A 14,351-nucleotide genomic window follows, 5' to 3' on the forward strand; every position below is an offset into this window, starting at 1 on the left:
TCCGGGACCCCCACACATACCCCAATTCCATCCCAAAGATTTGGGGTGCTGGGAGCCGGTACTTGAGCCAGACCACCAGGGGCATACTTAAGAATACAGTTCTCAATGATGTCACCCCTACTGGGGGACGTTAGTTAACCCCTAGACACATTTCTGATTGTTACAGCTCAGGGACTGCTCCTGGCACCTGGTGGGCAGCCACCAGGATGGTGTGAAACTGCCTACAGCACACAGGAGAGGGCCCATGACAAAGATCCTGTGATCCCCAATGTCAAGATTTGCTGGTAAAGAAACTTGCCTAAGTTCCTATGCCCCTCTCTCTGTCTCTGCCTCGTAGATCTCACCCCAAAATTCACACACAAACCACTGGATCCTGGAGGAGGAGCAGCTCTGCCCCTCCATCTTATGGCTACTTTGTTCTGTCTTATCGCCCGTACCTCCTGGCCTCTGCTGTTGGATTCAAAAGTCAACAAGTTGAAAAGTCAGCTGTGGCCATGGTCCAGGGGAAAAACAGAGAAACAATGGCAACCTGGTGTGCAGGGGACACCCTGTTTAGGGTCATGCTTGCCTAGGGCACGGAGGGAGGGACTCGACCACATCCAGATGGTATAAAGAGGGAGTGCTGAAGTCTTCACTCCAGTGCGACTGTGGATCTCAGAGTGGCGCTTGCTCTGTGCCCAGCTGGGAATCGGCATCATGAAGTGGATGGTGGTGGCCTTGGTCTGCCTCCTGGCCTTGGAGGCATCGACTACACTTGTCAAGTGAGTGTGGGCCTGGCTGTGGGTGCAGGGAACCTCAGGAAGCATGCAGCCCTGAAAGGAGCAGCTAGTCAGGGGGCAGCAGCTGGGTCTGAGCGGGATTCCCTGTTGGGCCAGGGAAGGCTGCCCCTGCTGGAGCCTCCCAGACTGTGGGGAGAAGATGGTCCTGAAGCAGAGAGTAGGGTGACTATGCCCACGCCGGCCTTTACAAGAAGGGTGTGGTTTCTTCCTACAGAAAAATATCAGTCCTTTCTAGAGGAGATAGATAATCTCTCCAAAAATTTCCTGAGACCCCAAATTGGTTGGAAGAAGCCAAAGTTATTTTAGCAAAAACACTAATTCCTGTAAATCACTATAACATGAGGTGTTGAAAATTCAGGATAGAGCAGGTGATCTGGTTCAGAAGACCATAGGGCTGCCTGCCTGCCACCCTGCCTGCTGTGCCACCTGGGAAGAGTGCAGCGGGCCTTTCCTGTGTGCAGTTATAGCCACACATTCAATCAGCTTCAGACTAAACATATTAGGGGATTATTGCTGCTCCCCTACTCCATGGTGTATCTCATAGGCAGTACCAGGTATCAGAGTACACCACAGGAAGGGACGCCCCTTGGTGTGAGTTTTGCTATTTCTGAGATCTATTTTATTTCTACGTTTTCATGTTGCTGGTGACTGCACCCAGGTCAGGCACATGCTCAGCAAATGTTCTCCCACTGAGTCACATCCCAGGCCTGACCCTTAAACAACAAAAGAACAAATATCAGCAGACATCCTCTGGAAGGTGTAAAGTCCCAGCGTCCCAAGTCCCTCTCCCCTTCATGAGAAGTATTTTCAGGGTCTCTGAGAGCAGAGGCCAGAGTAGGAGCAGGACCCCTGAGAGGGGCTGAGGGCAGGCATGAGGGAAGTTCATTGTTTCCTGAGTCTTGGAGAAGTGCTGAGTGAGGTTGAAAGAAGTGGAGAAGGAAAGAAAGAAGAGGAAGAGGGAAGGAGGCGAGGGAGAACATCAGGGAGAGAAGAAATGAGAAGGTAGAGGAAGGAGGGGGGCCCTGCCCTGACACCCAGCCTCCCCTAGGGTCCCCCTGAGGAAAATGAAGACTATGCGTCAGACCATGAGGGAAAAGGGCTTGCTGGGGGACTTCCTGAGGACCCACAAGTACGACCCCGCTCAGAAGTACCGCTTCAGCGACTTCAGCGTGCTCTATGAGCCCATGAGCTACATGGATGTGAGTCCTAGTCTCTAGGTGTCCCTGTCCCTGCTGCCAAAGCTGGGGACTCCATGGGCTCCCACCCTGAGGCTGCTCCCTTCTCCCAGTCCTGCCAGCCTGGGCCACCCTGCAGTGAGTGGCCCATTGGGCTGAGCATGGGGAGGGCCCCAGCTGACCTGGCAGCTGACCTGGCACAGAGACCACGTGGCTGCCCTGGGCAGGCTGGGACGGAGGCCTGTGTGTCTGGGACCCTTCTGGTGGTCCTGTAGGGCAGAGCTGTCCTTCCTGCTCTCCCATGGAGAAGCCTGGCCCCTGGGTCCCCCTAATGCTCACAGCCGTCCCCATGGCTCCCCAGGCTGCCTACTTTGGTGAGATCAGCATCGGAACTCCACCCCAGAACTTCCTGGTCCTGTTTGACACTGGCTCCTCCAACCTGTGGGTGCCCTCGGTCTACTGCCAGAGCCAGGCCTGCAGTGAGTGCTGGGCTGGGCAGGGAGGGCCCCTGGGCAGGGCCAGGCACTGGCATGTCCAGGGATGCAGGCAGGGAAGGGTGCTCACTCCTGGGGAGGACCAGGGACTTGTTTAGGGTCTCAGGGCATCAAGAAGCCAGAGGGAGGAGGCTGGCCCTGCTCCAGGGTGGCCCCTTGCCTTGCCTTGTGTCAGGATGGACCCCTTCATCTCTGCCGTCCACCTCACCCCATCCAGTTCATTCCGCTCCACCCTCTCCTGCTCACCGGGCAGTGCTGCTCCTCCCCTCAGGACGCTGTCCACTCAGTGCCTCGCCCTCCACTCTGCTATCCACTAGCTTCTCCCTGAGCGTCTCCAGGGACTGACCACAACTATGCTGGATGTGGTCCCTACCCTGGAGTCATTCAGGGAAACAGAGGATCTTCCGTTTTAAGGCTGCCCTAATTCCTTCCAAAATCTTGGGGCTACAGTGTGGACATCTCTGTCCATCGTGAGCACACCCCATGAACCTCCACATCCGACAATGCCCAACTCCTGTGTGAATCAGGGTTGGGGTGAGTGGATTTCTCTCCAGGCCTCCCTCCCACTGCTTACTGGATGAGCATTTCCCACCAGGCTTTGTGCCAGTTTTTATTGGGGCAGAGATAGAGGTGGAGTCTAGGGCACCTGCTTTCAGGGTGGTCATCATCCAGGTATCCAATTACCTGTGAAACACAGGTTTTCAGGCCAATGCCTTCCAACTAAGAGGATCCTGGGGCCAAAGCTGTCAGTCCCTCCTTGGTGACCAGGTGGGGGTGCTGAAGCCTCAGGCTGAGAGCTTAGGCTGAGGGCCTAAGCCCTCTGCTCACCCCTGGCCTCCATGCCTCCCTCCTGCAGCCACACACCCTCGCTTCAACCCCAGCAAGTCCTCCACCTTCTCCACCAACGGGCAGACCTTCTCCCTGCAGTATGGTACCGGCAGCCTCACTGGCTTCTTCGGCTATGACACCCTGACTGTGAGTGCTCCAGCTGACACCCCCACCCTGGATGGGGGGTGTGAGAGGGTGGGGACCTAGATGTCCTTGTTCTTTCCTGTCCAGGGATGGGGCACCAGAGTGACCAGTCAGGCATGGTGCCTTTTTTCAGGAGCTTAGAACTGGGGGGCAGAGGTGTGGGGATGGGAGGCTACAGTGGAGGAGGCCCTTGGAAGATAAGTGACAGTTGGGATGCCTGTGGAGAAGTGGGCAGATGGGCCAAGGAGGAAGGAGGAAGGAAGACCATGGAAGGTCTCTGGTGGCATGGGGCAGGAGGACATAGATGCAGTCAGAAGTGTCACCTCCCCTCCAATGTGTCTTCCCCCCACAGGTCCAGAGCATCCAGGTCCCCAACCAGGAGTTTGGCCTGAGTGAGCAAGAGCCGGGTACCTTTTTTGTGTATATGCAGTTCGATGGCATCATGGGCCTGGCCTACCCTGCCCTGTCCTCGGGAGGTGCCACCACAGCCCTGCAGGGCATGCTGCAGGTGGACGCCCTGTCCAGCCCCATGTTCAGCGTCTACCTCAGCAAGTGAGAGACTGCCCTGGGGATTCTAAGTCCTCTCCTGTACTAAGCCCTGATCCCTTGGGGTGTGGAGACCTCCCAGCAGGGGGTGGCTGGGCCACACTTGTTCAGAGCCTCAGCTCCTGGGCTCTGACTCTCCTGCTCCCCTGCCCCTGCCCCAGTCTACTCTCAGGACACAGGATTGTCTCTCCTTCTTCAATCTCAACTTCTCCTGGGTGTCGCTGCTCTATTTCCCCATGTCTTGGGCCTGCCTGCTGCTCTGGGCCCGAGAGCCCCCTGCCTCGCCTGTGCTTCTCCCTGAGGCCTCTCTGTCCAGTGACCTGCTGCCTCACCTCCTGCAGGGGTCCTTCTAGGTCTTGGAGTCTCCTGGTCTAGGCCCTCGACTGACTCCTTACCCACTGTCCCCCAGCCCCCACAGCAGGCCAGGTCAGGAGGGGCCTGGGCCTGGCTTTTCTCTCTTGCTGTCCAGCTTTCTTCCTCTCTACCGTCCAGAGTCAGTTCCATCTTCTTGCTGTGACTTGGTCTCCTTATCCTGCTTTCAACACATTGACCTGTCACTAACTCTGGGGACTCCTTTGGCCTGTTTATACTTCTACCTGTAACCCCCGGTGCCCCCACACACACTCTGCTACCACTCAGGGGAATCTTCTGAAAGAAACATGGCCTGTGTTTCCCTGCCCTCCACCAAAGCCTTCCCTTATCTATTTGTAGCAGAAAAGAAAAAGCTTGGGTTTCAGTAGGGCTCCTGGTGACAGGGTCCAGCAATGGCATGAATTCAGAGGCAGAAGGCAGCACAATGTGGGTGCTCTGTAGCATGCTTTTGGGGAAGTACCATTCAGGGAGCTGTGGGAACACATGGCCTTGTCCTCAGGACACCCCCATGTGAATCCTGGGAAGATGCTCTTTCCCTGTGAAGGTGACTTCTCAATGTGTGCGTCCCCTTCCTTAACCTCTCATTCACTTCCCCTTCCCTGTGTGTCCCGCAGCCAAGAGGGATCTGAGGACGGAGGAGCGGTCATCTTTGGAGGTGTGGATGAGAGCCTGTACACAGGGCAGATCTTCTGGGCTCCTGTCACCCGGGAGCTCTACTGGCAGATCGGCATCCAGGAGTGAGTCTGGGGTGGGGGTCCCTTTGGGATGCACCTTCCTTGGAGCTGGCTTCTGGACACCGGTGACACATGCACATCCAGGTTCCACTGATGTGGGGGCACCAAGGACTCCTGTGGCCTGTCCTCCCCAGAGCCTCAGCTGTCCTCCACAGGGGCATCAACCCTGGGTCTGGAGAAAGGGGTAGGAGGGGGCACATGTGGAATCCCAAGTACTGGAGGGGATTAGAACAGATTAGAACCTGAGGTGTGTGGAACAACTAATTTTTTCCTTGTCCTTACAACAAACACAACAACCCTGGTTTTCAATGATTCTCCAAACTTCCTTGAAGTTTTTAAAATATATCCCTGGAAACTTCAGGTGACCCTGCACAGACTCAGAGGGAATGTGAGGAAGGGAACAAGCTGCATTGGCCCTTGGGGGTGCTCATCTTAATTGTGTGCCTGCTCCCCTGTGCCGGGAAGGTCTCCCCTGGCTGCCCTGACCTGGTCGGGCTGAGGCTGCCCTCTTCTTGCCACCCAGGTTCTATGTTGGGGAAGAGGCTTCTGGCTGGTGCTCCCAGGGCTGCCAGGCCATGGTGGACACAGGAACCTCTCTGCTCACCGTGCCCCAGCAGTACCTGAGCTCCCTTCTGCAAGCTATAGGAGCCCAGGAGGATGAGTATGGACAGGTGGGTGTGGCATGGATGTGCCCTGGCCAGGAGAGGTCAGCTCAGTGTTTGTTGTTTGTGCAACGTGGGTCCCTGTGAGTGAAACTTGGGGCCAAGCAAGTGAGTCACAAGGGACAACTCTCAATCCACACCTCCCTCTCCTCCACACAGCTATGCCCCCTTGCTCCTGTGTGTCCTGGCAAATGAAATGGTCACCTAATTAGCCCTCCCCACTAGGGGAGGGAGCCCTGGTCCACTTTTTGCACATGGCTGTGTGGTTTCAAAGGACACCTTTAGGGAAAGGGCATCGATTCAACCTCTCAGAGGGGCCATTCAGGCAGGAGGAGAGTCTTTGGGTGTGGGACATTCTCAGGTCTCTCCAGATGTCATCCACTCTAGCAGTGCACGTGACACCCACGCAGTACCTACATAGCATTTGTCCTGAACTGTGCCCTCTGCTCCAAAAAGAGGTCTTGGGCATCCGGGAGGCTTAGCAGGTGCTCTGGGGTGGGGAATGAGGGGACCTGGAAGAACCTGTTTCTCTGCAGTTTTTCGTGAACTGTAATGACGTCCAGAACCTGCCCACCTTCACCTTCATCATCAATGGGGTGCAGTTCCCTCTGCCGCCCTCTGCCTACATCCTCAATGTAAGTCCTGGTCCCTGGGGCTGAGCCACTGGGGTGGAGGAACAGGTGCATCCAGAAAAGCTCCATCTGGCCCTGTGCCATTTCCCAACTCATGTCACCTGGGATTATCCCCACCAGAAGAGTGTCACCCATGATCAATCAGTCTCTTAACCAGTGGAGAGGGGCTCTCTCTAGGGATAGCTCGTGGTGAACCCCGGTGCCTAGGCTTCCCTTTAGGTAAAGGGAATTGTTACAGTATTTGATGGGGAGATTCTCATTCTATTTTACAAATGAAAACCTGGAGGTTCAGAGAGGTTCAATAGCTGATCCAGCTGCACAGATGATGAGGGTGAAGGCAAAGTCTGAATGCAAGCTAGCTTTACTCTAAGCTGAACCACCATTCTGCTTTTGCCAATGAGGAACATAAGGGAGCTTTAGCAAGAAAAGATACCCAGCATGGAAATAGGTGACCCTGCAGAGGCCACTACAACCTGTGTTTACCACTGGGAAAATCCCTCCTACCAGCCCCTCTTGTGAAACACCACCTTGTGTATGAGCCTTCGGGGCCAGTCCTTGCCCTGCTCATTGACCAGGGCTCAGGCTAGCAGTGGCCAGACCATGTGTGACCGAATGAATGAGTGCTGCCTTTCTCTGTTGAGCAGGAGAATGGCTACTGCTCAGTTGGACTGGAAGCCACCTACGTGTCCTCAGGAAATGGCCAGCCCTTTTGGATTCTTGGGGACGTCTTCCTCAGGTCCTACTATTCCGTCTTTGACATGGCCAACAACAGGGTGGGCTTTGCCACTGCCGCCTAGACGTTCCTCCTGGACACCTGGGCTCCCGTCCTCCTCCTGGCCCCACCTTGCCTGGGGCCCTCTGTCCTTCCTCTCTGCAATGTGCCATTCTTAGTGGACCTTCCCTAATAATAAACAGTATCCCATATTGTCAGCCTGTTGTTTTTGGAGTTTTCTTGTTTCTTGTAAGTAGTCCTGGGTCTCAGGGAATGGCAGAGTGGGAATCAGGACAGGTCTCACCCTGATAGATATTGGGGCCATGATGTTCCTTGGTGGGTCATTGAGATTGTAAGTGAAATGGGTCCTGAGCTAAGGCATGGAGATGGACTCTGTCTTCCTCAGAGATTGGAGTGTCTTCACAGCTTTCCTCTAGAGGGGGAGCAGTGGTAATGGAGCATAGGTGACGGGTAAGGGTCCCTACTCTAACAACCTGAGATGCCCTGGTGGTCCACTGTACCACTCCCACAGCTACCACTGAATCAGGACCCACATGCATGTCCACTGGCAGTGTGAAGTGGGGGACACAATTCCCAGATCTAGATGTCTGTCCTTTCAGCTCTTAATCAAACTTGGCCAGAATTTTCTGAAGATTCTGGACACTTATGTGAACTTGCAACCTTAATGGTGTCCTTGAGGGAGGAAGTTGAGCTATATACTATTTCTTCAAGTGTATCTGTAGGCTGGGAACTGAGTTAGTCTGACTGAACATTACCTGGACTCCTCTGTACCAGGACTTTTATTTGGAGGAGGGCTGTCCCTTACCCACCAAGAAGGTGGATAGTTCCTTGAGTTACATGGAAATCAAGCCCACTTGCTCAACCAACTCAGGAAGAGGTTTGTCCTTCTGGGCTCATTTCTGTCATCCTCAGGTGCTTCCTAGCAAAACCCCAGAAACTGGGGTAACAGGGTGTAAGAAGGAGGGGCGGGGCAGGGTGGGAAGAGCAAGAAGAGTAGGGAGAGACGTGGGGGGAAGGGAGGTGGAGGAGAAAGAAGGAATCAAATAAAAATGATGGCTTAACATCCTCAATTTCCTAAAGAGGAAGGTGATAAACGTGACAGAAGGTCACAATTTTTTTTTTTTTTTTTTTTTTTTTTTTTTACCAGCAAGAACTGGCTAGTGACGGAGTGTAAGTGAGGGCATTCCTGGCCGGAACTTGTGGGATCCGTTCTACTCATATTTCAGCATGTTGATCCCAGACTCACCTCTTATACTTAGAGATTGGAATAAGGGGGCAAGATCCAGTTCCTGCAACCCACTCCAAACCAGGAGCGGTTTGCCTCCGAGGAGTTTCTGAGCAAGGATACACCAACCGCGACCCTATCCCTCCTAGTTCCGTGGAGAACCTGCTGTAGCCCCTCTTTGGTGATCAGAAACCCACAGGATGTAATGCAGTGGGGTATGGTTCGGGACATCACCTACTGAGTGTTGAAAGAAAACTGGTGAAAGTGTAGAAGAGGAACAAAAGTTCCAAGTTCCGAAGTTCCGCTCTGCGGGACTTCAAATCCCGACATGCCTAGCGGGGCTGCAGCGGGGACGACGCTTCCTAGCGGGCGACGCCGCCGGACCGCAGGGGGTGGGGCGGGGCGGGCCGCAGGGCGGGTGCTGCCCTCTGCCGGGCGCGGCGGGAAGTGGGCGCGGAGTGACAGCCGGAGCCCGGGCGCCGGGCGCGGGGCTCGGTGACAGCGGAGGCGGCGGACGCGGGTGGGACGCAGGGAGCGGCTGCGGCGCCGACGGCGGCGGGAAGGGAGGGCTGGGCGGGCCTCCTTGGTGGCGCTTTGCTCAAGAAGTCCGGGACCAGGCGGCGAGCGCAGCTCTCAGGCCGGACACCCCAACTTGGGACAAGTTGCCGGAATCGCAGGCGGCGGACAGATTGACCTTCAGAGCGAGGTGAGCAGGGCCAGGGGGCAGGGGGCGCGTGGAGTGCGCGGGATCTCCTCCCCCGGTTCTTCAGCCCCCATCCCGCGGGTCCAGGAGACAGGTGCGGGGGGGGGGGGTGCGTGCTGGAGAGTGGAGCGGGACCTAGTAGTCTCGCCACCCCGCCCGGCAGTTCGCCCAGCCCCGGGTGTTCGGCGTGTGGCCGGAGCGACGACGCTGCCCACTGAGCCGAGGAGCCCCTTCAGCCCTTCCCTTCAGGCCCGGGCCGGGGGCGGCTGCTCCGCGACCTTATGTAACCGGGCGGGAGGGGCCAGGGCGGGCATGGGCCTTCCTGGCCCGAGAGTAGGGAGTCGAAGGGGCGGGAGGCGTGGGAGTGAACTTGCAAGAAGTTTGAGGGACGCCTGGGCGCTGCGCTCACCCCCCCGCCCGGCCTGGCTAGGGCGGGTGATGCGGGGGAGGTGGTCGGAGGTAGGGGAGGTGTGCGGGGGCCGAGTCTGGCTCGGCCGGGCCCAGCCTGGATGGTCCGGGGGAGTGGGAGGGTCGGAGTAGCGCCACGCCCCGGGGGCTGGGCTGCTGCTGGGGGGGCGGGTGGAAGTACCATCTCTCCTTCCCTTTCCGTCCCTTCCTCCCCCTTAGTCTCGAAGCCTCCCAGACCCAGTCCCCTGATGTCTCTGGGCAGTCCTTTTCTCCCCTTGCATTTTTTTACCACTACCTGAGGGAACCCCAACTCCAGAGGGTACCCACCGCGCACGGCACTTTCTGCTTCCCTCGGAGCTCCCAGCTGCCCGCCCGCCTTCCTGAGCACCGCCCCCCACCCCTGCCCCCGCCCCCGCCCCGCTACCCCGGCCGCTTCTGGGTCCAGAATCCCGGAAAGCACGCCCCCTTCCCCGTACCCCAGAGTCCGCGCCGCCCACCCCAAGCTACCCCGCCCCTCGGGTCAACTCTCCCTTCTCCCCCTTCCAGTACCCCGATCAGCTCTTCCACCCAGTGCGTGCGCTTGCCTCCGCGAACGGAGCGGATAGATGCCACCTTGGTACCCGCCCCTCACCCCCTCCCGGAGCGGGTTCTGGCTTCACGCACGGCTGCCCCGAGCTGCTCCGGGCTGCGCGAGCAGGTTCGCGCCGCAGCCGCCTGGCGCACCCCGGCCCCGCGCTCTGGGGAGGAAGGGAGGGCGCCCGGGCGGGGCTCGTCTGAGCCAGTGCCTGCTCTGCGCAGGCCCCCGCCTTCCATTCTCCTTTGCTGCTCACCGCCTCGTCCTTTCCCGAACCCCTATCAGTTCCAGCCGTCGTCCTCTCGCTAGTCTGTTCTTGGGGACCGTTCAGCGCCAACAGTTTCGGGACTAAATTTGATCGCAGATTTCTTTTTCTTTTTCTTTTCTTTTTTGCTTAGCGCTCGCTCTTTGGGGAATTGTCGGTTAATTACCACCGCACCCACTCCCAACACTGAGTGAGGGAGTGCTTGATCTTGCAAGGAAGGGAAAAAAGGTCTCAGGGACTTGGCCTCAAGCCCCCGCACCCGCCCTCGCCAGATTCTGCTGGCCTGAATCTGGCACTCTTAGGCAGTTGGGGTGAGTTGGAGGCTGGTCTCTGGTTTCCGCTAGGGTGGCTAGGTATAGGATGCACTGGGATCCAAGGCATAGGCCTGTCTCCTTGGCCTATTCCCTCTGAGACAGGCTCAGTACCCCGCTTGGGAAACAGCCCCCAGGTCCTGCCCAGTCTGGGGAGAGACAGCAATAGTTATTGGCAGTGGAAAGGGAAGGGCCAGCTGCCTTGGGAACCCTGCCTGGTAGTCTTGGAGTATGTTTTTACCATGCCTCAATTTCCCTAGTCCTAGGGAAAATAACAACTCATTAGGCTCCTTTCTGCTTGCCTCCTGGCTGAGGAGATAGGAGAGCCGTGAACCAAAGGGTATAATGAAGGGCAGGGCTATTTGGGGTGACTCCATGCTCTGCTTCTTCTGGAGAGGAGTCAATTGTTGCTTACAGTTTACAAGACCTGTTACAGCTGCAGTGCTATTTTCCCTTTTACTCAGATCTATTAGGTGGAGTCAAATGGAGACCCAGATCTCTTAGTTCTGGGTTCCTTGGAAGAGGTATAGGGGAAGGGGTATAGTGAATGGGGCAGGGAACATCTCAGCTGAGCCCGGAATCCAAGGGGGGGGCAAGGCTTTTTATAATCAGAGATTGGCAGGGGGTGGGCCAGGGCAGGCAGGATCCCATTTAGGGTCCTGGGATGGTGGAGGTACCTGATGCCCATGCCCACTGCCAGTGAGGCTCCCCTACATCCTCTTTTTGGGAAGTTGGGAAATAGGTGGGAAGGGACTCCTATCCTTCTGGCCCAGCTGCCCTTTGAGGGTATGACTTCTGGCCCTGATCCCTCCTGGGGCTCTGTTTATGGCTGTAATTGCATCATTAGCTAGAGTTTATAGAGTTACTTAGCACCTGCCCCCACAGGGAGTGGCCCAGCCACCCCCAGGCTTCTGTCTCTTCCTTTTCAAAGTCAACTCCATTTCTGCAGGCAGCAGGGGTTTCCCCAACTGAAGCTGGTATTAAAGCCAGGTTGGGCCTTTGTCCTGGGGATGGAGGGAAGTCAGCACTTGGGGCCCAGCTTGGGGCTGCCCTGGAGATGACAGTGGAAATTGGGTTGGCCTCTTCTGATGGGGGGAGGGAGGCTCAGGATAGTGCTGAGGTTCCCAGAGCTGCCAGAAGTGTCCACATTTCAGAATGCAGAGAGCCTGTAGGCACAGACTGTGCACCTCCTCATCTGAGAGAAGGGACTAAAAAGGCCCCGCCTCCCAGGATTAAGGGCAGAGCAGTGAGTGAGGTGCATGGTGAGTACATGCTGTTGCCCTGGAGGTTTGTGTGGAGTTTATATAATGGATGCATGTGTATGTGTGTGGTTATGAGATTCTGGGTATTCAGTTCCCTCTGTGTAGATGAATTGTGTAGATGCCTGTGTATGAGAGTGTAACAATAACACAGTTATAACATATTAAGAGGCTATTCATGTCTTTATGCTGTGCTAGAGCAATATAATAAAATTTAGTTACTAACAGTAGTTGCCAACATTTATTGTGTGTTAACTCTTTAGATGAGATAGGAATTGTTGTTTTTATTATACCCATTCAGAGAAGTTAGGCAAGTTACTGAAAGTTGTAATAGCCTGGGCATAGCAGGACTGTGATTCTAACCCAGGTTTAACTGACTCCAAAGGGACACTAAATCCCTAAAGGAGATCACCTTCAGGGTTTCCCAGGAGTGCTTTCTTTCTTTTTATTTTTTAGTTGTAGATGAGCTCCGTACCTTTATTTATTTTTGTGTGGTGCTGAGGGTTGAACTCAGTGCCTCACGTGGGCAAGGCAAGCGCTCTACCACTGAGCCACAACCCCAGCCCCGCCAGGAGTGCTTTCTTTAAAGGTTTTGTCATGATGGTTTGAGGACCTTCTTTTTCCCCGTCCAGGATACATTTTCCTAGAACCACATCTGTCTCCCCACTTCTCTTCTGAGCTACTGACACAGATGACCGAAGGAGCCTGATGAGATCTGTCCTGCCAGGCCAGGCGAGAAGATGGTTCAGACCAAGCTCTCTGGGCCTCTTTGGAAACCTCAGATGACCCAAGAAGGGAGGGCAGCATCCCATATTGACCCTTCTGGGTACCCAGCTTTGTGCTGTGGACTTCATGCCCATTAACCTACAGTGACGCCCTCAGAACTTTCTTGCTTAATCAGATGTGGAGGAAAGGCTGTGGGACCTTTGGAGGAGAATAGGATAGCAGCAAAAGTCATAAGGGCACTGGGTTAGGAGTCAGGGACTGTAGCTCCCTCTGACTGGCTCTGTGGCTGGGGCAGATTCTGCTCTGCTCAGCCTCAGTTTCCATGCCTGGGAACCCAGATCATCTGTGGGGTTCCCGCCAATGTGAACACTACAGAATCTGCCCAGGCACCAGGGTTCAGAAATGCAGGAATATAGGGTTGTTTGGGAGGCTGCTAGAGTCTATTGGATTGAAATTTAGTGAAAGATTGCCCTGGTGAGGCAGTCAGGAGGTATTTTGGGGACATAACTATAGCCACCTGGGCCAAGTGTAACCTAGTCACATGAAAGTGTTCACACTCTGGGCTCTGGGGCCCAGCTTGGAATCCCAGCTCTGCTACTTATCTCTGTGTGACCCTTGGCAAGCTGCTTAGCCCCACTGTGCCTCAGTTTCTATACCTAAAAAATGAAGATTATAGTAGCTCCAACCTAATTGTGCTGAAAGATATATTTTGATGCATCAAGCACATTTAGTACTTAGAGTAATATTTAGTCACTCTTTTTTTTGGGGGGGGGGGGCGGGTGTTGACCCCAGAGGCATTTTACCACTGAGCTACAGCCCCAGGCCATTTCATTTTTTATTTTGATATAGGGTCTTACTCAGTTGCTGAGAATCTCATTAAATTGCTGAGGCTGGCCTTGAATTGTCTATCCTCCTGCCTCAGCCTCTGCAGTCTCTGGGATTACAGGTGTGTGCCACTATGCCTGGCTATGATTAACTCTTATAAATCATTTATTTCTTCATTTTTGATTTTCAAGTGAGGAAATAGAGGCATAGAGAGCTTCGGGGAGGGAATAATGGCCTGTGGGTTCAATCAGCTCTCCCTGCGTGTCTAATGCTCTTATATGTGAATGTTGTCCATGGAAATTTGCAGGCCCAGTGGCTACAGTTCCCACCACTCCCTGTGCACCACCCCAGCCCAGTTTCATTTAATCAGATGGTAGGAGACTTGGCATTGCCTGCAACATCTCTGCCACCCTTGCACTGCCCTTCAGGCTTCCTTGGGGAGCATCTGGCCTGGCTGCTTACTATCCCCTCCTAGGTGTGACTCTCCCCTGTCCTCCTGGTGCCTCCCCCTCCTCCATCTCTTTAGCTATGATGACACTGAGGGCAAAGATAAAATCCCAGTGATAGGGGAGGCTCTGGGACTTATGGTGCCCACAGGAAATGCTTTGCTGTGGGGTGACGGGCAGCGGGTGAGATCCAAGGGCAGCAGATAGGGGCAGAAGCAACAGACAGAGTCATCAGCAACTTTCTGTCCCGGCTCATAAGTGTGAGCATAACGAGGAGAGGAAATGAGGTTTGGTCATCCCAGGCCTCTTGGGGACAGGCCACTTTGTTGAGCCTTACGCAGACAGTGGAGGTCCCAGAGTTAGATATGATGCTGTAGAGAGCTCTCCAGGAATTCCAGGTGACTCTGTCTAGAAACCCAGGTCTGCACTCCCTTCTCCCAGCCCTGTTGATGCAGGTGCCTTCTGCACACCTGCCCCTGCCCCTCCCACTAACCAAATCTTTCTCTCCAT

At 55.2% G+C, this 14,351-nt stretch overlaps 2 protein-coding genes across 2 annotated transcripts in view; both read left to right on the forward strand.

Annotated features, from left to right (window-relative positions):
* The first annotated feature begins 652 nt into the window (after positions 1-652).
* LOC101972822 (gastricsin) lies at positions 653-7,296 on the forward strand. Its single transcript, XM_005318705.3, has 9 exons — positions 653-761; positions 1,828-1,978; positions 2,316-2,433; positions 3,305-3,423; positions 3,773-3,972; positions 4,953-5,075; positions 5,596-5,743; positions 6,271-6,369; positions 7,011-7,296. The coding sequence occupies exons 1-9, from the start codon at positions 697-699 to the stop codon at positions 7,161-7,163; spliced, it is 1,176 nt and encodes a 391-aa protein (XP_005318762.2). The 5' UTR covers positions 653-696; the 3' UTR covers positions 7,164-7,296.
* Positions 7,297-8,775: 1,479 nt separating this feature from the next.
* Positions 8,776-14,351, forward strand: part of Tfeb (transcription factor EB) — a 44,535-nt gene continuing 38,959 nt past the window's right edge. Inside the window, exon 1 of the mRNA XM_005318706.5 lies at positions 8,776-9,030. The gene's annotated coding sequence lies outside the window, so the exon portion shown is untranslated. The remainder of the gene's footprint in view (positions 9,031-14,351) is intronic.

The sequence above is a fragment of the Ictidomys tridecemlineatus genome, chromosome 8 (assembly GCF_052094955.1).
Source record: "Ictidomys tridecemlineatus isolate mIctTri1 chromosome 8, mIctTri1.hap1, whole genome shotgun sequence".
Classification (NCBI taxonomy): Eukaryota; Metazoa; Chordata; class Mammalia; order Rodentia; family Sciuridae; genus Ictidomys; species Ictidomys tridecemlineatus.